Source organism: Asparagus officinalis, chromosome 8 (genome assembly GCF_001876935.1).
Source record: "Asparagus officinalis chromosome 8, Aspof.V1, whole genome shotgun sequence".
In the NCBI taxonomy this organism is placed as follows: Eukaryota; Viridiplantae; Streptophyta; class Magnoliopsida; order Asparagales; family Asparagaceae; genus Asparagus; species Asparagus officinalis.
In genome coordinates, this window is record NC_033801.1 from 20,108,231 (window position 1) to 20,130,867 (window position 22,637).

At 38.2% G+C, this 22,637-nt stretch overlaps 2 protein-coding genes across 2 annotated transcripts; both read left to right on the top strand.

The window, feature by feature from the left end:
- Positions 1-606, top strand: LOC109820971 (uncharacterized mitochondrial protein AtMg00810-like). The gene is made up of 2 exons (XM_020387168.1): positions 1-140; positions 207-606. The coding sequence occupies exons 1-2, from the start codon at positions 1-3 to the stop codon at positions 604-606; spliced, it is 540 nt and encodes a 179-aa protein (XP_020242757.1).
- Positions 5,473-14,323, top strand: LOC109822879 (probable glucan 1,3-alpha-glucosidase; the record flags this gene model as incomplete). Its single annotated transcript, XM_020389140.1, has 6 exons — positions 5,473-6,774; positions 7,436-7,709; positions 7,791-7,926; positions 10,570-10,780; positions 11,371-11,577; positions 13,708-14,323. Coding segments are annotated over 6 exons (2,496 nt in total), but the record flags the coding sequence as incomplete, so codon positions are not given.

Below are 22,637 nucleotides of genomic sequence, written 5' to 3' on the forward strand. Positions count from 1 at the left end.
ATGGAGGTGAATGTGGATTTGTGGCGTGATAATAGTCCTCTCCTAGATGATGCAAGCCGATATAGGAGATTGATTGGCAAGTTGATCTATCTTACTGTAACTAGACCTGATATTACCTTTATAGTAGGAGTACTGAGCAGGTTTATGCATAAACCTAGAGAGGTTCACTAGACTGCTGCTCTGAGAATTTTAGGTTATGTTAAAAGCTGTCCGGGAAAAGGATTGATGTATAAAAAACATGGATATTTACACATCTATGCCTATTCTGATGCTGGGTATGCGGGAGATATTGGAGATAGAAAGTCTACTTCTGGATTTTGCACATTTATTGGAGGAAATATGATTACCTGGAGGAGCAATAAACAATATGTAGTATATCGATCTAGTGCAGAGATAGAATACAGAGCTATGGCTCATACTGTTTGTGAGATGATATGGTTACAGAAGCTGCTGATCGAGCTTGGTTTTACTCAGTCTGAATCTATGCCTATGCATTGTGATAATCAATCTGCTATCCATATTGCAAAGAATCTAGTGTTTCATGAGAGAACTAAGCACATTGAAGTTGATTGTAATTTTGTCAGAGATGCTTGGGAAAGAAAGTGATCTCTCTTCAGTTCACTTCGTCTTCAGAACAGTTAGCTGATATTTTCACTAAAGCTACTTCACCTAAGGTGTTTTCCATTCTGTGTAACAAGCTGGGCATGATTGATATATATGCTCCAGCTTGAGGGGGAGTGTTAGAATTAAGTATTGAGTTATCGGGTTAAGACCCAATAACCTATTACCCATTTGTACTCCTATATATATGTATCCATGAGGAGAAACCCTAAGTGAGAAATTCTGATTTACCATTTTAACAAGAAGCATCCAATCCATTCACGCATCAAAGAAAATAGTCACGGAAATATTCATATCAACCAATATGTAGGTGAGCATATCCGGATCCATCCCTCATTTCCTGGTTAAGAACACATGAATAGAGCGTGTTCTATAGTTTCGACCTCCTCATTGCACTAAAAGCACTATAGATTTATTAGAACATGACGAGAACTTATATTAGCAACCACCAGAAGAATCTCATGCCATGCACGATACAAAAAAACTCTTAATTTTATATGGCATTGAGAGGCTAAGGCCGAATGGATTTCTCCATATTACTACATTCTCCTCCACCATCTCGAGCCCTTTCTTGTTTAATATCTATAGCAGCGTGACATCCTAACTTTATTGAGAAAACTCTTGAACTTGTAAAATGCCTTATGATGTGGATTTTGTACAAGTTTGTCAAACATTTATTTTGTAAAAAGATAAAATTAAAAGTCTAAAACAAATGCATTGTAAAAATGTACTGTTCATGCACTTTCAAAAACTACACACACACATTCACAGCACATATGACTACTAGTCACATGTGCCTTTTCCCGAAAACTAACTGTAAAATGCACGAGACTACTAATCTGTGCGCTTTACAGCTAGCTTCAAAACTATTGTGTTTTATTTTTATTTGTTAAATGAAAAATTGTACAAGTTATAGAATTTTGTAAAGAAGAAGAAAAAAGAATTCATAGGCTCCATAGATTTGCAACAAATAATCATATTGATCCATTGAAAAAAAAAAATGAACAAGCTACAAATCTACACCAAGCATTTAGATATTTTCATACAAGCTAAAACAATTTTAACTAAGCATTCTTATTGATCCATTAGGGGAAAAAGTCATTCATGAAAAATAAGGACATAAAACTCTATACATTTCTATTGCATTTCCTTCAGAAAAATTACAAACCATCACATCCAAAGTTTTATTGATCTCTATTTCTCATTCCTTCCAAAACCATTCATAAGACACATCACAACCAAAACAATTAGAAAAAGCTTTAATAAACTACAACATGTACCTCCCATCCTCATTATTTGTATATCTTTCTTTCAATTGTAAATTCTCATCTTTAAATATTTTGTTCTCAAATGCCATCCTCTTTCTTTCTTCTTCCAATTCGACATACATCTAATCTTCTTCTCAAATATGATCATATTTATCATCACTTTTGGCCTACCGACGATCTCATCAAAACATTGCACAAAAAAGTCACATCTTTTGGTACTCATTGAATAATCATAGAAATGATAGCTATAAAATCTTCTTCTATGCTTTGTTTCATACACGGGAATGAGTGAGAATGGAATGTAATTCCTACTTCTCATTCATGCATAGTAAACATGATGTGTTTTTGGATACCAGAAATGTCATTCTCACTTCTCCTCTATTGCCACTTATTATGGAAACTGTTATTCCCAATGAGTTATCAAGAAATTGATATTCCCACTAAATAAAAATAATAAAATAAATTCTAGATATACCATTCTCAAAGATATTTCCACTTAATTCTTTAATTGCATCCAAACATGAGAATGAGAATGTGCATTCCATTCCCACATCAATTTCGTTCTATTTCTACATTCATTCCATTCTCATTTGACTCTGTTCCCATGTGTCAAACAAGGCACTAGGGTTAGCTTCAATTTGAGAAATTAGCAAAGCAGCCTTAAATTTGCTTTTGCAATGCACCTGAATGAAGTTCCACGAGAAGAAGACTAACCACTAGTAAAAATATCTTAGGAGAGTGAATTATCTGACATCTCTCTTCAACTTGTAGATAAAACCCAAAAATTTGCTATTATTTCTTCTTATTAGGAGAGAAATTTGTAGGATCTGATCCAATCACACTAAAACACTAGAGGGGGTGAATAGTGTTCTATTAAAAATTAATGCAAAGAAGATTATAATTTGCAAAGAAATAGCACAATCATAGAAAATAACAATCACAAACACAGAATTTTATACTGGTTCCACCTTCCATGTGTACATCCAGTCCCCAAGCAAATCCCGCTTGAGAGTTCCACTATGATTTTGAAAAACTTACAAAATCAAAACATCAAACCTGACCAATTTGCAAGTCCCTGCAAATTGCACCTAATCTCTTCACTAAGAGATTGCACCTCTCACACCCGAGAGAACACTTGTCTTGATACAACTTGATTCCTATAACCCTTGATAGTATTGTGATGTGTACCAGTGGCTAGGAATGTTTTGAATCTCTGAAAATTGCCTATCTTGATTGTATATTGAATGAGGATCAAAGACAAAATCAGAAAATGATTTTTCTCAACACTTAGTGAAAATCTGGAAATTTTTCTTTTGAAAGATGCACAAAACTTAAATCTTATGTATATGAATTCGTGACCCAAAATTCTGAACATATAACATATTTATAGCCTTGAAAAGACAGGTTTTCAAACCCTCAAAACATACACAAAACGACTATAAACTGTTATAAATTTGAATTCTAATATGTCAGAAAACTGTCTTAGTAGTCGACTATAATAATTATTAGTCGACTACTCTGTAACACAGAAAGTCTGGAATTCAAAAATCGAAGCTAAGTAGTCGACTACTCTGTAAAACAGAAGTTCTGGAATTCAAAATTCAAAATTCAAAGCTCAGTAGTCGACTATAATCAGTTGTAGTCGACTACTCTGTAAAACAAAAGTTCTAGAAATCAAAATTCAATACTGAGTAGTCGACTATAATCAGTTATAGTCGACTACTCTATAATTTTACAGAAACTTATATTTTGATCTTAGACTTCAATAGTCGACTACTAATCTAATTAGTCGACTACTAAGGGGTGAAAATGTCATGTATGAAATATTTTAGACTCAATGGTTAACTAAAAACTCTAATGATTAACATAGGGGATTTCTATTATTAACCAACATATTAAGCCTGTGTTAATGTATTCTAATATCTATGTGTGTGTATGTGTGAGTGATCAAGGCTTATACAGTATTTCTAAGTAAACAAAATGTAAAAAATTACATTGATATATAAGCTCTTCATCTTATTTATTTCTTGATGCCTTGAACTCATCTTGTATTTGTTCATGTTGATAACTACATTGAAATGTTAGTACATACACATAGTGATCGACATTATGAATAAATTGTTATCATCAAAAGTATATCATGGGAACATGATATCCAACAAAATTAATGGATCTAGGGTTTAGTAGTTGGGAAAATATGAATCCAGGGTTTGAGTTAAAAGGACGAATGATTTTTTTTTTTACTTCAAGAGAAGTGCAAAAAAATTGTTTTTTTTAAACTTTTCTCCATCTCTAACAAAATATTTTGCAAGTGAGTTCCATTTTAACTGGTTTGGTTGGGGGAGGTCACATGCAAAACACGTGAGCTCTAATGAGGATATTCTTAGAATTTGAGGAAAAACGTGGGATGAGGTAGTTGATTGGAACAAAAAGATAAATAGCAAGCGGTTTTGATAGAAATTGAAAACATAAGATAGTTATGGTGAGTTTACCCTAAACATAAAATGGTTTCGTGGAACCCCCCCATAAAATAAGACATGATATTATCTAAACAAATTACACATGCTTTTCGTTCATCCAAAATTATCCTACACTACTTAATGAAGATACCCAATGTTAAAAACCATCGTCCCACCAAATTACCCTACCAAACTATCCCCCTTCAAAAAATTATCCACCGTTAATCCACACTCATCCCATCAATTTAACCTACTCTCAGGAAATTATCCCGCTTCAACTATTATCCCATTGCTACATGAAAAGGGACAAATTTTCAAAACCAACCTATTTACAAATTTAATCGCAGAAAACAACCTATTTTAGATTTAATTGCAAAAACCGACCTGGTTTTAGCCTTGGAGCTGAAATCAGGTCGGTTTTTGAAAATTTTTATCCGAAACTTCACGGGAGTTGAACTCCCGCGAAGTTTCGTAGTTCAATTTTTTTTTTGTACTGGGAAACTTCACGGGAGTTCAACTCCCGTGAAGTTTCGAAAGTTTTTTCACAAAAACCGACCTGGTTTCAGCGCCAAGGCTGAAACCAGGTCGGTTTTTGCAATTAAATCTGAAGTGGGTTGTTTTCTGCGATTAAATTTGTAAATAGGTTGGTTTTGAAAATTTGTCCACTTGAAAAGTTTCCACTTGACTGACCCCAAAAGCTGGGCCGGACCTAGCCCCCTGAACCGTCACCCGGTACCCGCATGACTACTCCCCTACTCAAACTACCCCCTAAAACCCAACGCTCCCCGTGAAGTCTTTTCATGGCGTCATAACCCGAGATCGATCGAATCCCGTCTACCAACCACCCGAATAAAAATGCACCGCCGTCTCCTCCCCCTCCTCCCCCTCCTTGCTCTCCTCACCCCTCCACCACCGCTGGAAGAAAGGACGAGTTCCTGCACTGCAACAAACCCCCTCTCGCAAGCGCTCCCGCCACCGCCCGCCCCACTCCTCCCCCTCTCTCCGCCTCCGACGTCTCCATCTCCGACGGCCTCGTCACGCCCGCCTCCTCCCCTCCCGCCCTCAACCTCTCCCAGGTCACCGACCCGGCCCAGAGCCCGAGCCGACGCCCGCCCGAGCCCTAATCCTCCAGCTCTCCGTCTACACCCCCGGGTCCTCCGCCTCAAGAATCGAGACGGACTACTCCGATTCCCCCGTCCCTAAGCGCCGATTCGAGGTCCCCGACGTCCTCCTCCCGACTCGACGCCGGCCGCCTCTACCTCTCCCGGTTCCGCTCTGCGGACCAGTCCTCGTCGGTCTTCTTTCTCTCTGATGGATTTGAGGCCGTGATCAAGCACGACCCGTTCGAGCTCGTGGTTAGGTCCTCGGACGGGGCGAAAGATCCGATCTTGTCGCTGAATTCGTACGGGTTGTTTGATTTCGAGACGCTTAGGGTTAGGAAAGAGGGGGAGGATTGGGAGGAGAGGTTTAGGTCGCATACGGATACGAGGCCGCACGGTCCACAGTCGATTAGCTTTGATGTGTCTTTCCATGGGGCTGAGTTTGTGTATGGGATCCCGGAGCATGGGTCGGATTCACTGGCGTTGAAGTACACTAGAGGTCCAGGGGTGGAGGAGTCAGAGCCTTATAGGTTGTTTAATCTTGATGTGTTTGAGTATCTGCATGATTCGCCGTTTGGGATTTATGGGTCGATTCCTTATATGATTTCACATGGAACGAAATCGTCAGCTGGGTTCTTTTGGCTCAATGCTGCAGAGATGCAGATAGATGTTCTTGGTCCTGGGTGGAGTGGGGATGATCAGAGTGGGAAGAAGAGAGTTGATACTCTTTGGATGACTGAAGCTGGGATTGTGGATGCATTCTTCATGGTTGGCCCGGGACCAAAGGATGTGATGAGGCAATATGCGAGCCTCACTGGGACTCAGGCGATGCCGCAGGAGTTTGCGATAGCGTACCACCAGTGCCGATGGAATTATAGAGATGAGGAGGATGTGGCTAATGTAGATAGTGGGTTTGATGAGCATGATATTCCTTATGATGTGTTGTGGCTTGATATAGAGCATACTGATGCAAAGAAGTACTTTACTTGGGATAGAGTGTTGTTCCCTAACCCGGAGGAGATGCAGAAGAAGCTGGCGGCAAAGGGGAGGCGCATGGTTACGATTGTTGATCCTCATATTAAGAGGGATGATTCGTATTATATTCATAAGGAGGCGACGGAGAAGGGTCACTATGTAAAGGATGCATCAGGGAAGGATTTTGATGGGTGGTGTTGGCCTGGATCATCATCGTATCTTGATATGCTAAGTCCGGAGATAAGGGAGTGGTGGGCGGAGAAGTTTTCATTGGAGAATTACAAGGGTTCTACTCGCTCGTTGTATATATGGAATGATATGAATGAACCTTCAGTGTTTAATGGCCCTGAGGTATTTGATTTTGTGGTTTCACTATTCTTTGTACCTATTTTTATTATGACTTGTGATTACAACTTACCACAACTTTTTAAACTTACCAAATCAATAAGCAAGGAAAAGTTTACATTTGGATACTGTTGACTTGCTAGCCTGGAACTCGTATGTAAAACAAAATTGACATCAATGCTTGTCTAGGTATTAACTGCATATTGTATCTGCACAAACACGAATAGTGAGAGCTAACCTTGAGCTATAATATATTTGCTTGAGGAACATAAGGTCACAGTGATGCCAAATAGAGGTGATTCCGGGACTTGTACTAGGCTTAAGTTCACCACAAATAAAATCTGGTCAATGGGTCTTTTTTTCATCATAGAAACCATTGAGATGGTTTACTAGACTATATGATCTGCTGCTTTACTGTTAGAAAGAAGATTTCCTGTCCTTGTCCTTCATACTTAAGTTAACTGGCTTTATTGTTTGTCGCAATTGGAGTTATTTGTTCCATTATTTGTTCTCTCTGTCACCTCCCACTTAGAATTTTGGACTTATTTCTCTTTTTCCACATTTGTCATTTCGTATTATATTATATGTATTGAATAAAGCCACATTTCAATAGTAAAAAACAAGGGTTTAGTGACTCCATTTTTAATTTGCTTAACATCTTTAATAGGTAACTATGCCTAGAGATGCTATCCATTATGGAGGCGTGGAGCACAGGGAGGTACATAATGCCTATGGATACTACTTTCATATGGCAACATCTAATGGGCTATTAAAACGAGGTGATGGAAAGGACAGGCCTTTTGTTTTGTCACGGGCTTTCTTTGCAGGAAGCCAACGGTATGGTGCAGTCTGGACAGGAGATAATTCTGCAGATTGGGACCATCTCAAAGCTTCAGTCCCAATGGTTTTAACCCTTGGACTTACCGGCATCTCATTCTCTGGTGAGAATCCTTAGTACACCTTATGCCATCAATACTTCCTCTCTTTTTTTTGACTTATTCTGATGTATAAATGTCATGCAGGAGCTGATGTTGGTGGTTTCTTTGGGAACGTAGAAACTGATTTGTTAGTGCGTTGGTACCAATTAGGAGCTTATTATCCTTTCTTTAGGGCCCATGCCCATCATGATACAAGGAGACGAGAACCATGGCTATTCGGGTATTCTTTCTTGTGTCTCATTGCTCAATATCAATTCGGGTTGTCTCTCTTTAGCAGATTGCTTTTATACTTGGACATTAATTTTCAGTCTGTATCAATTATTTGTATTAAACAATTTTGTATCGAGTGTGTCAGTTCCCTTATCCTCTCACCTTTGCTTGTGCTCCCTCTTCTTGACACTCTTTGCTCCGTTATTCATTATAAGACGGTTCGAGTTCAGTTCAAGATTCGTATGACACAATTTTATATCCATGATTGCCAGCTCCCTTATTTGCTCATGTTTGCTTGTCCACCCTCTTCTTGATGCTATTCTTTATTGCTGCTTTATTCATTTTAAGATAGTTATAATTCAATTGCCCACATATTCTACTTGGTTTACCAATTACCATTAAAAGGTTCCTATTATTTGCTAGTTAATGTGTAATCAAACATACACCATTATTGGGCTTTTAAATTTCTAAATGTTGTCCTGGTTATTCTTAAAACTCATTTATCTTATATTCATAGCTTCTTTTTTTTTGAAACCATTTATGCGTATTTTTCAGTTGGCAGCTAATTGTTTACGCTATCGTTTTAGTTTCACAAAAATAAAGAAAAATAGATTACAACCACAGATAATTTGATGCATCCCTATAGCTGTCTAGTTCGTCAAGTGTATAACAGTCTAAGTGCAACTGATAAGTGATAATAATGTTTATTAAGAAGTTTTGTTGACAATCAACATACTAATTTGGAGGAAGGAAAATTCAAGATAAAATATAAACGCCAGGAAATGGCATTGTGAGTTCTTTTACACCTCCAACATAATGCAAGGGCCTGCGGTTCCATTCACATGTATTGCATTGGTAGATGGTGTATTTTCCTCACCTGTTTAAGAAATAGACCATGAGTTAACTAGCTTTTTATTGTTAGAAGGAAGACTTTCTTTACACCACCATTGGTTGTGGGACTATACGAAGATAATTAAGGTTAACTTGCTTTTTATTAGATTAGGCTAAGAGCTAAACAGGGAGGTGGATGCCGTGGCTATAATATTACATTAAGACTCAGGCCAGATATTTTTGTCAAGAATTGCGGTTATGGCTATGTTATACAATACGAGGTGTGTTCATGCTGAAATAAATTGTATTATTTATAGTGTATTTAGGCATACATGCATGGTATGCTTTGAATGCACCGCATTCTTGAACCAATGTTTTAAAAAGCCTCTGTCTAGCCCACCTAGGCGGTACCTGGGCAGCATGCCTAGCATATAGGCGGTAACTAGGCTGCAGCCAACCTAGATTTTGGGAGTGCCTAGAGGAGTGTGGTCTGCTTACTTAGACTGCACCCTTTAGGCCTTAGTCGTGATTTCGTCTGTTGCATTCTCCACATCCTCCAACCTCTTCCAAACTCCTCCAGCCTCCAAGTATGACCACCACTTAAACGAAGGAGGAAAAAAATCCACCCAGACGCTAGTTTGGCGCCTAAGCTTTCTATAACATTGGCATTTACTATCAATTATTGTAATTAGAAAATAAAAAATAGAAAAACTGCCTAGGCCCCGCCTAGGCTCTAGGTGTGGGGTTCAATGCCGAGGCCGCCTAATGCTTTCTGTAACCTTGGCTTGAGCATATAAACATTTTGTAGATATATGCATGATATTCTTACATCATCAGTTTTTGGATTAGAATAAAGAGGTTAAGTTTACAAGTATTTTATATGGAGGAGCTACATAGAGAGGTGGGAGCCATGGCTTTTAGGACCCATAGCAGATAAGTCTGCATTACTCTGGTATGCAAACAGTTGGAACACTTTCTTGGATCACTTATATTGTAGCTTCTGTAGTATACATGTTTATGCATACAAGCATTGGGTGCTTGTACATATAGATATTTTATCCTCACATACACAACCAGAATTGGAGAGGAAGAGAGGAATGCAACCGAATGTATGATTATATATCTCCATGTGCACGTGCATGAACACATAAGAATATACATAATTTGACTAGATTCCTACCGATAGGGATTTTGATATTTGGATCATATCAAATGGAAATATTTTTTAGCATCAAAATTTATACCCATCTAGTTTCCTTTAATTGCATTCTGATTATTGTGCAAGCTAATCCAAAGTTTTATTATGGGGTCTGTATGATTATTTGAATTGAATTTTTTGTTTGATTCATTTTGTAAAGTAGAATTGCAAGTCCAATTCATGCTATTTGGTTACTTGAAATTGAGATACTGATGCCTTCTAGTTCCAATTTGTATCGTGTTTTTAAATGTATTCAGAATCTTATCTTTGCTATAGATAGATGCAACTTTAAAAAAGATAGAATTTGAGTTCATGCATATCATATTGAATTCCGACCCAATAGAAGGCTTGAGTTGCATAACATAATTGGAAATACCAGTGAGGTAAGAGACCAAGATATCTACATTTCCCTTAAATCTTGAAATTAAAATTCTGGACTTCTAACTACTGATAACCTGCTGTGCACTAATACATCTTAGATTTATTTTATTATCTCATCCTTTTTAATGTAGAAAGTCTGTAAGGCAGGTAACGTTGGTAGTCTGTAAGGCAGGTAACGTTGGTTGAACATAGTTATTTATTCTGATAATGATGAATCCCATCTTTCTTGATGCATTTATGCAGAGAAAAGAACACCGCTTTGATGAGAGAGGCTATACATATTCGATATTCACTGCTACCATATTATTATACCTTGTTTAGAGAGGCTAGTTTGAGCGGTATCCCTATAATGCGTCCTTTATGGTTGGAGTTCCCTGATGATAAGGAAACATTTAACAATGGTGATGCCTTCATGGTTGGTCCAAGCATATTAGTCCAGGGGATTTATCAAGAGGTATTATCTAATGGCTAAATAACACTTAAATACCTTATAGTTTCACTCATTTAGTACTTATATACCCTCAATTATTTTTTTAGCAACTATTTACCTTAAGTTGCTTAAAATTGGCACATTAGTACCCTTTATTATGCAAACATGTAAATTTTCACATGTTAATTTTAGAGCTTTTTAATCATTAATACTTGTTAAATTTACAATTAACCCTACCCAAATTCTAATTTAAATGTATACCAATTCTATTTTAAAAATAGAATTTGGATAGATTTAACAGTAAATTCAACAAATTTAATAGTTAGAAAGTTATAAAATTAGCACATGAATGTTATATGAGAACCTTTGGACAAAAGTTTTCATGTTTGCATAACGGAGGGTGCTAATGTGCTGATTTTAAACAACTGAGGGTTTGTAATGCTATGAAAAACAATTGAGGGTATATAAGTGCTATGCGAATGAAACTCTTAAGGTATTTAAGTGCTATTTAGCCTTGTATAATTCATTTTTATTGTATATCACATTGTGTGCCATCAGCTTTAATTGTATGTGAGTTGACCTTTTCTTTTGGCTTTTCTTTTAATGTTTGACAGGGGCAAAAATCTGTATCAGTTTATCTACCTGGCAAAGAGTCTTGGTATAATCTGAGAAATGGCCTTTCTTTTGCTGGAGGTGTAACCCACAAACTTGAAGTTTTAGAAGACAGCATACCTAGTTTCCAGAGAGCAGGTACAATTGTACCAAGAAGAGAGAGATTCCGGAGAAGTTCAACTCAAATGGTGAATGACCCCTACACTCTGGTATGTTCTTATGCTTCAGCAGCTTTCTTTTCCTGCTCAATCTCCATTCTTTACTTTAAGTAGGGGCTGAGGTTGAATGAGTTGTTATCAAATTGTTCCTTAATTGTTTGTGTGGTTATATATTGACATTTGATTCAGATGTTTATTTTCATGAAAACAAATAGTTTTTAGTACATGTGTTCAATTCTTTTTCTTATTGAATTATTTGGTCAGGACATATGTATGTAACCCCTTAAAACTCTAATGTGTTGCACACTTCACATATTCTGTGCATGTGCACATTCTAACCCCTTATATTTCCTAGTCAATAGTCAAATCTAATCATCTCATCTTTTTTATATTATTGAATAGTTATTTAATACGTATATATTCTACCTTGTGAAGTTTATTTTTATCACATATATTCAAGGGTTTAAATGTCGGCCGACATGTCGGACATGTCGGCCGACATATCGGTTTGAGGGCTTGACCGACACGACATGGACGTTTTCAACTCGTATGTCAGTTTTCAGGGCCAAATCAGAAATATCAGGGTCATATCGGGCATATCAGTCTATTTTTTAGCTTTGAAAAATCGACCGATATAGTATTTTTTTTTAAGATCTGTTTTTTGTTATCGGGTTTGGGTTTAGTGATAAATACCCAAACTCGTTTGACTCGTTCTCATGTTTAAGGGTTTCTTATGAACCCGATAGAAAGAATTTATGAACCTAAATCCATATATTATTTACTTTTTTATATGTTTAGTCTATAGAATTTATAAAGTATGCTTATATTGAATTTATGAATGCTTAGATTATATTTAGGACATGATATAATACATATGCACACTACCCGATATGACAATCTGATATTTAGTCAATGTTCCCCGATATATCCCCGATTTCCGCTATCTGACATGGATTTCCATCCGACATGAACCCGACATCCGACATTTAAAGCCTTGCATATATTAATATTATAATGCTGTGCCGAAAATCACGTGAAAATATCAAAACAAGATGAAACGGATAATTACTGGTTCAAAATTGTGATCAGGTTTTCAAACTATGTTCATTACATAATACCCAGAAATAAATAATTTTGACTACAAGGTGAAACGCATAATTACTGGTTCAAAAGTTGTTATCAATTTGTCAAACTATGTACATTACATTATAGCCGGAAATAAATGATTACTTCGAGAAAATATCAAAACAAGGTGAAACGATTAATTACTGAGTTCAAAAGTTTTGGACAAAATTTCAAACTATGCACATTACATCATACCCAAAAGTTAATAATTTCTGACTACAATTTCAATACTATCAATAGAATTGGAGTCTTTAGTCAAATTGAAACAATTCTATAGCTGAGTAATTTTGAACCACTTGAAAATTGAATCAAGTCATAAAAATACATTTTAGCATTCAAGAAAGATGAGTTTGCTTGGAATTTGTGGGAAAGGAAATTCCAACTTGGATCTGGGATCTGGATCCTGGAGCAAACTCAGATTTTGAACTGAGAACTTTTAGGCAAATTCAAATACGATCACCTTAGTATTCAGTTCAATTTCAACCTAAATTTTAAGTTTCTCTTTGTGCATGTATCATTTAATTCAGCAGATATGAGATTCTGATCTGCAAATTATATAGCCAATTGCGTAGCTATGGAATCATGGTTTAAAGCTTTATATTTTATACAGCAAGGAATGTAACCTCTCACACTAATAAATCAGATGCTAGATCGGGAACTATATAGTATTTTAAGTTAAATTTTTGTGTTTCCATTCATACAAGGAAAAAAGAATCACCCTGTTCAGCAGCCCACCCTCTCCCTGCTTGTTACTTTTATTTGTCGATCAATGTACACAGGATTTATGGATCGGTACGCGGTGCTTTGGATTGGATGTACTTAGATGCTTGATAGCTAGCTGTTAGTTACACTACAAAACTTGCATTTGAGGTGCTTTCTTTAAACTAGAAACAAATACGTAAGGCCACTACTTGCATTGTGTGGCACATCTTTTCTACAAATATAAAAGCAGTCTTTCATATCGATGCACCTACTCTGTAAGTCTGTATCTTAGTTGTGAAACTGTCAAACTAAGTTTTTTCATGGCCCACCTGAAAATCTTCTGCCTGTGGACAGGTTATTGCTTTAAACAGTTCTCTTGCTGCCGAAGGTGAGCTGTATATTGATGATGGCAAAAGCTATGACTTTGAACATGGGGCATACATCCATCGCCGCTTTACTTTCTCAAATGGCAAGCTGACATCATCAAGTTTAAGGCCTAGCAATCTTGATATGGAGTTCTCTTCAAACTGCGTTATTGAGAGGATTATACTTCTGGGATTACCTGCCGGAGCTAAAAAAGCAGTAACTGAACCAGGAAATCATGAAATTGAGATAGAACCAGGCCCACTTATGCTACGAGGTGGGGCAAGCTCAGTAGCCCTTGTAGTTCGCAAGCCAAATCTCCGCATCTCGGATGATTGGACCCTGAGGATTTTGTAGAACTTCCCTCTCTTAAATGAGATATTCTGAACCAATGAGCGGATATATGTTAGCTTATTCGGGTTCGTCGTGTAATGGATGGGAATTAGGCCATCATTCAACTTTTAGATAATTATGACTTTGTTAGATTCTTCGATTTTTGGTACATGTATAAGCACTGCACACCGAGAAAACCTCCATTGTGCTATCTATGATGAAGTGATGTGTTCCTCGCCTACATGTTTTATTTGGGATTGTTGGTCTTGGGACATGACAATGATTGAAGCTCTCTGCTTGCAGGTGTATGATATATGCTCATAATTTTGGGGGGAAATTGTTCCCAGGACTGTTGGTTGAAAAGGTTGGCATGTATAATAATCTGTCAGAAAACTGACTTCCGCTGAACGACCATCCTTTGATCTTTTGCTATCTGCTGCTGAGTTTCGAACCAACTGATGTTTCTTGTGGTTGGTTTCGATGTGTACTTTATGTTACGCCTTAGTCAACAAAGGTCCGCTATGCTAAAATCTTTTTCGTAATCTGACCATTCAAATCTTTCTTGTTTCTTTCTTTAATCTTTAATTATCAAATCTTGTTTCAAGATTGTTCATATTTTTCCAGTACTTGAGGCCCAAGAAAAACGATCTCATGTATCTATTACGCTGACACAAGATAGTTCTCCGCTGTCATAGGATGCTTGCTGAAACCAACTTCAGTCTTATTTCCTGCAGACTAGTCTGAAGTCTTAAAACTGATCAATCATTCAAATCAGGGAGTTTCTGGGTACAAACAGCCTGTGTTTTTAGAGTGTTTCCAATGAAGTTTTCCTTACAATTTCTGTACATGTTGGCCTCAGATTCTCAAGCCCCAGAAACTTAAATTTTAATATTGCAGTGAGTATTCCTCCAAAAAAAAAAAAAAAAAAAAAAGGCAGAGGNAAAAAAGGCAGTGAGCATTATTATACTCCTCTAATTAATTGGAAACCTCATACAATATGAAATTATGGAAAAAATTGTGTGCCACAAAGTGGGACTGTTAGATGTGACTTTGACTACAAATGCAAGTCATTGTAATGCTAGTTGCAGTTAATGAACCTTTTTCTTCTTCTAGAGGTATCTGGTTCTGAATTGAGGCTCTCTTGCTGTCCACTAGATATTTAAAGATAGTGGGTTGATGCGATTTGTTTACCATCTTTTCACCTTTTAATTACCAGTATTTTCTAATAACTTGTTATCAATATTAATCCTTCTAATTAGTTTTGGTTTTCAAATATTCTGATAACATTGTTTTTGGGAAAAAGGCTTCCTCCCCCCCAAAATCAAAAGGCAAATTCTCCTCACCCCTAAGACATGGTCAACAAGTCAAAAGCCCCTTAAATCAACTTTTTTTTTGGCTTCTAACCCCCAAATCTAGTGTCATCTAAGCAATACTTTCCCATTCTCAACTACTCCCCTTATCCCATGTGGGCTGCTCTCTTTTCTCATCATCATCATCATCTCCCCCATCTCTTCTCTTTTCTCTCTCCAACTCCATGGCCATTACCAATAAGCTCTCATCATCTCATCTCTTTTTTCTCTCGCCATTGCATGGCTGTTACCAACAATCTGTCTCTCCCCCCTCCCTCTGACTTCATATTTCTATATTCCCTCCACTACGCGCCCTCTCCTTTCCACCCCTCCTACCTTGTTAGCTTCCTCATCTCCTATGCTTGGGCCCACCACCCCATCATCACGCTCAAACTCGTCCCCACCAAGTTCCTTTCTTCTCCATCTTAATCTCCTTCGAGCCCACCACTATACATCCACCTCTTATCTTTCCTCCATTCCCTCATTCTCTTCCAGCAGCATCATACATCCATGACATACCTCCCATCCCTTCCCTCCTCCTCCTCCTCTAACAACCCTACGTCGGCTTCTTCGGGCCCATTATTATACATCTACCCCCTATCTCCTTTGACAACCTCTATCTCGGCTTCTTTAGGCCCACCATCATACACCTACCCCCTATATATCTCCTCTCCCTTTCCTTCTCCTCTGACTTCAAATCTCTGCATCCCGTCTGTTGCGTGTCGGCGGAAGCGTGCGCACGAACCAAACGAGTCGGCGAACAAGAGAGAAGAACAATCAACGAGTGCAATTCATAAAAGAACGACAAAAACCAATCACAAACACAGATATTTATGTGGTTCGGCAAATTGCCTACGTTCACGAGGAGAGGATTGTGAGTTTTTACTATATGGAGGAGAAATAATAGGTTACAACTCTCAAACACTCAAAATAACCATCACCAAAAGATCTCAACTCACCTCTCAGAAATCTCTCTCTCAAAGTGCTCAAAACAACCTCTCTTTCTCTCTACTAAAACGTTCTATATATATTGAAACCCTAAAACCAAAACAGACTAGGAATCCAACAATTCTAAAACTAAAATCAAAACAGACTAGGAATCCTAATAATTCTAAAACCAAAACCAAAACAGACTAGAAATCCTGTTTGGCCTAATAACTTGCTATCCAAAAATTCTTCACCTCGGCAAAGTGTTTCTAAAATTGAGCCGACACCAACAAGAGCATCAATGTGTCGTCTCTCCAATTCCGGCTGTACCAATGTGGTTGCCTGCATACCCCCTCTCCTAAGGGATCAAGCCATCCGTAGTTCATCCAAATGGTCTCGAAAGGCCTCAACAAGCATAAATCCGCAATAAGTTTCTGCAATGATCGAACTTATTGATCGGGACCACCTTGTGAGCATATTTGCTGGATTGTCTTTTGTGTGGACCTTCACGAGCTCCACATCCTCATCTTCAAGAACATCCGGGACGAAGTGATAACGAACGTCAATGTGCTTCGTCCGCGCATGAAAAACCTTATTTTTCACCAAATAGATAGCACTCATGCTATCACAATGAATAGTGACGGATCACTGCGAAACACCAAGATCCTCCAAAAGACCTTGAAGCTAAATCGCTTCTTTAACAGCCTCCGTAATAGCCATATACTTTGCCTCTGTCGTTGACAAAGTCACCATAGACTGCAAGGTGCATCTTCAACATACCGACGCACAAGTCAAAGTAAACACATATCCCGTCGTCGACCGGCGCTTATCCAAACCTCTAGCATAGTCCGAATCTACGTATTCAATACATAGCTGTCCATCACTAGTGTCCCGCTCAAACACCAAACCAACATCGAGAGTACCTCGAATGTACCTCAAAATCTACTCCACGACATCCCAATGACCCGGACCCGAGTTGTGTATGTATCGTGAAACCATGCTAACTGCCTATGACAAATCCGACCTCGTACAAACCATGGCATACATCAAGCTTTCCATTACGCTCGCATATGGAGTCTTCGATATCAACTCTTTATCTTTAATTGTCTTCGGTGAAAGGTTAGCTAAAATCTTCAAATGGGTTCCCAAATGTACACTGACTGGCTTCATCTCCATGCTCACATTGAATCGCTGTAAAATCTTCTTCAAATAAGCTACCTGTGTCAAACTAATTCTACCCTTATCTCTGTCTCTGTTGATATTCATCCCCAAAATACGATTTGCTTCACCCAAATTCTTCATCTCAAACTCGCTCGAAAGCTGAATCTTTAATCTATCTATGACGGATCTGAAAATAGAAGCAACTAATATGTCATCGACATAAAGCAATAGGTAAATGTACGTACCTCCATACAACTTACGATAGTACACGCAAGGATCAAAATGGCTCCTAATATATGAATGGCTGATCATGAACCCATCAAATCACCTATACCACTGTCTCGGAGATTGCGTCAACCCGTATAGCGATTTTTTAATCTACACACCAATTTCTCCTTTCCAGCAGTTTGAAACCCCAATGGCTGAGTCATATAAATTTTTTCATCAAGATCACCAAGAAGAAAAACTATTTTCACATCCAACTGATCCAATTTTAAATCATACTGTGCCACCAAAGCTAGCAAGATCCAAATTGAAAAGTGCTTCACCACCGGAGAAAAGACTTTATTGCAGTCAATGCCTTCTTCCTGTGCATAACCCTTCACAACTAATCTAGCCTTAAACCTCATAGGAGTGCCCTGAATGCCCTCCTTCATATACACCCATTTACAACCAATAGGCTTCCTCCCCTTTGGAAGCTCAACAAGCTCCTATGTGTCATTCCTGTGAAGAGACTCCATCTCCTCTTGCATAGCCTCCTGTCACAAATAGTCTCTGAACTCTGCTCAAACTCTCTAAATATAGTAGGAACCATCTCGTTGACACTCTCCACTGAAAGTGCATATGCAATGACTGTGTCTGTATATCTCGCTGGCAACCGTATGTCTCTCCTCGGTCTACGAACTACAATCGAATCCTGAACCTGAGTCATCAGTCCCTGATCCTGCTCTGTCATACATGTATCCTCCAAATCATCACCGTGCTCGTCTGACGTCACCTCAATCAGCACTCTAATGGATATGGTCCCATCTGGACTCTATGGAGCTACATCAATCTCCACCACCTGCGATATCTCCTCTGTCGGGGTGCTCTCCACCTGATAAGAGCTGGTAGGCTTTAAGAGCGAAGCCTCATCGAATGTGACATCTCTACTCAGCATAATTTTTTTCTCAACTGGATCCCAAAGCTTGTATCATTTCACACCACGCTTGAATCCCACAAATATGGTCTTCCTAGCTCGAAGTTCTAATTTATCAGTTCTGACATGATAAAATACAGGGCATCCAAATACCTTGAGCTGATCATAGTTGTGTGCTGGCTCTCCCGACCACATCTCCATAGGGGTTTTTCCCTCAATCACAGATGAAAACAGCCTATTAATGAGGTGACTTGCATATGAAAGTGCATCAGCCCAAAAGATCTTCTCCAAACCACTCTGCGATAACAAACATCGAACATTCTCCAGTAAAGATCAATTCAACCTCTCTGTCACCCCATTGTGCTACGGTGTATGACTAACTGTGAAGTACCTCTATGCCCTCATCTTGATATAGTTGCTAAAAGGGGTCTGAAGTGTACTTATCACCGTTGTCAGATCTCAACGTCTTGATCTTTCTTCATGTCTGCAGTTCTAATCTTCTCTTCTACTCCACAAATATCTCTAGGACTTTACTCTTCTTCGCCATATTGTACACCAACAACTCCTAGAATAGTCATCTACAAACATGACAAACTAATATCGGCCACCAAGTGATGTCACCATGGTGGGACCCCAAACATCCGTGTGCATATAGTCCAAGATGCCTATCGTCCTATGAAATGGTTGTCCCGAACTTTACTTTAGTCTTCTTGCTAAGAACACAGTGCTCACAGAATTTAATATTCCCACTCTTGACTCCCTTTAATAGCCCCTGCTTGCACAACGCCTATAGTGACTTTTTACCTGTGTGCCCTAATCTGTAGTGTCAAAGTCTGCTCGTGTTCACCTCTGAAACTGCTGAAGCTACCTGACCAATCTCGGTACTTCCCTTCAGATAATATAGATTCCTACTGTGGATTCCCTTCATCACTACTAAAGATCCCTTAGTAACTTTTGCTACAACGCTCTCAAAAGTCACATTGAATCCTTTTGCCTCCAAAACTCCAATGGAAATAAAATTCTTCTTTAGCTGAGGAACAAATCTTACTTCATTCAACTCACGAATAACTCCGTTGTGCATCCGAATCCTGACAGTACCTATCCCACAAATACCACATGACTGATCGTTTCCCATGACCACCACACCCCCATCGAGCTTCTCGAAAGATGCAAATCAATCTCGTCGGTGGGTCACATGATAAGTAGCATCAGAATTAAATATCCAATCCGTTGCATCAGCATAGTTAACCTCTGGAGTAATCAATAGAGAAAAACATGAATCATATGAATTGTTATCACTCTTAGCAACATTCACCTAGCAAGCCTTCGAGCCATTCTTCTTGCTATTCTCCTTCTCTCTGAGCTTCGAGCAATCTCTCTTTTAATGTCCTTGCTCTTTGCAGAAAGCACACTGGTTCTTTGTTAATTGATAATGGCATCTTGACTTTGTCCTACCTCTGTTACCACCTCTCGGATAGGGACTCCTACCTCTCGTCGACAAGGCCTCTCCTGAAGTGCTAGATCTGAAAAATTCTTTATCATTCCTCCTCAAGTCAAAATTCGTCAACGCATTAGTCACTTCACTATAGGTGATGGAAGATCTACCATTCAACAAAGTGAGCACAAATGTATCATACTCCTCATCGGGTAAGAAGCCTAATAAAATAATCGTATTGTACTCATCCGATATCTTCTCATCCACATTCGCCAAGTCCGACAATAACTTTGTGTAGTTGTTCACATGAGCTGCAAGTGAGGTACCCCTGGACATTTGGAATCTAAACAATATTTGTAGCAAGTACAATCGGTTCTCAACACTCTTCGTAAGATATTTATTATTGAGAATCTCCCACATCTTCATCGCAGATGTCACACCGATTACATCGTACTTCAACTCTTGTTCCAAACAAGATCTTATTACCCCACAAGTGTTTTTGATTCATCTTGTCCCATATAGCCTTATCATACTTTGGTGACCTCTCATGGATCATGATGGTCTCCTCTAAGTTCTGAGCATTCAAAGCATACTGCACATCACTCATTCACAACCCAAAGTTGATCTTGCCGTCATACTTCACAACACTGATCTTCGTATTCTGAAGTGTAACATGAACTGTACTTGCCATAGCCTTGCTGCTTTCACCACTATCTTCTGCCTGCTTGCTAACTCTAAATTGTTGAGAAAATTTGAACAACTGATAGAATTAAGAAATTACCCAACTTGAAACCTAGATTGGATTCCAACACGAACTCCCAACCACATGAGGAAGGCGAGATCTCCAACTGGCAACTCCGCAATGCTATCTCCACTGAAGCCTAGATCTCCAAGATCCAAGCTTCCAATAACGAATTTTCCTCCACCCAAAATAAACCCTATGTCTGAAACCTTAGAGCTCTGACACCAATTGTTGAGCGTCGGTGGAAGCGTGCGTACGAACCGAACAAGTCGGCGAACAAGAGAGAAGAACAATCAACGAGTGAAATACATAAAAGAACGATACAAACCAATCACAAACATAGAGATTTACGTAGTTCGGCAAATTGCCTATGTCAACAGGGAGAGGATGGGGACTTTTCACTATATGGAGGAGAAAAATAATGTGTTACAACTCTTAAATACTCAAAACAACCCTCACCAAAAGATCTCAACTCACATATCAGAAATCTTCCTCTCAAAGTGCTCAAAACAACCTATCATTCTCTCACTAAAACGTTCTATATATATAGAAATCCTAAAACCAAAACAGACGAGTAATCCAACAATTCTAAAACCAAAACCAAAACAGACTAGGAATCCCAATAATTCTAAAACCAAAACCAAAATAGACTAGGAATCCTGTTTGGCCGAATAACCTGCTATCCAACACCATCCCCTACATCCTCTCCCGTCCACCCATTCCTGCCCCGTCACCTCCCTCATCTTCTCTGCCTAGGCCCATCATTCCTCATCACCCTCAAATTTGTTGCCATAATTTTCTTAATTTTCCTCTTAATCACTCAAAAATTGAATACATGGATGTCTACAGCACGACTTAATAACAAAGACATAAAGTTAACAACTAACGAGATAAGCTTAACACCAATAGCTATGCTAAACAACCGATGAATAAGCTTAACAACAAACACATAAGCTTAACAACCAACACATAAGCTTAACAACTAATACAAATTTTTACAAGCAATGCATAAGCTTAACAACAGACAAAAATTCTTACAAAAATCATATAAGCTTAACAACTAATAAAAAACTAACAACCAACCTATAAGCTTAACAAATAAGGATAAAACTTAACAACTAACATATAATCTTAACAACCAACATAGAAGCTTAACAACTAACACATAGTCTTAACAACTGACGAAAAAGCTTAATAAATGCATAAAACCTAACAACTAATGTATAAGCTTAACAACTGATAAAAAACTTAATAACAATAAGTTTAACAACTGGCACATAAACTTATGTAATTGACGAGTGCTGGTTGTTAAACTTACATGGTTGCTGAAGACCACAATCTCCTACACTACCACCCTCCCCTCCCCTAATGACGGGTTCTATATTGATAGGAGCAAGAGCACACTGGACCTCCACCAGTGATGGCTATGAACTAGGCCCATGAATTTTAGAGGTAGGGTCAATGAGGGAATCGAGGGCCCACTTGGTCATCTTCAGCTTACATAACTAACGAGCATTGGTCATCTTCAGCAACCACATAAATTTAACAACCATGCTCATGCATTGGTTGTTAAGCTTATATGCTTATTATTAAGTTTTTTTTGTCTTTAAGCTATATAAGTTCATGAGTTGGTTGTTAAACTTATGTGTTTATTATTAATTTTTTCATCGATTGTTAAGTTTATATGTTAGTTGTTAAGCTTATGTGTTGGTAGTTAAGCTTATGCATTGGTTGTTAATTATGCGTTTGTTAAGCTTTTCCATTAGTTATTGAACTTATGAATTTGTTGTTAAGCTTTTTTGTTAGTTGTTAAGCTTATATATTGGTTTTTAAGCT

Coding starts and splice junctions, on each gene's coding strand:
- LOC109820971 (XM_020387168.1), top strand. CDS start 1: ATGGAGGTGAATGTGGATTTGTGGCGTGATAATAGTCCTCTCCTAGAT. Junction 141..206: donor ATAGTAGGAGTACTGAGCAG/GTTTATGCATAA, acceptor TTATGTTAAAAG/CTGTCCGGGAAAAGGATTGA.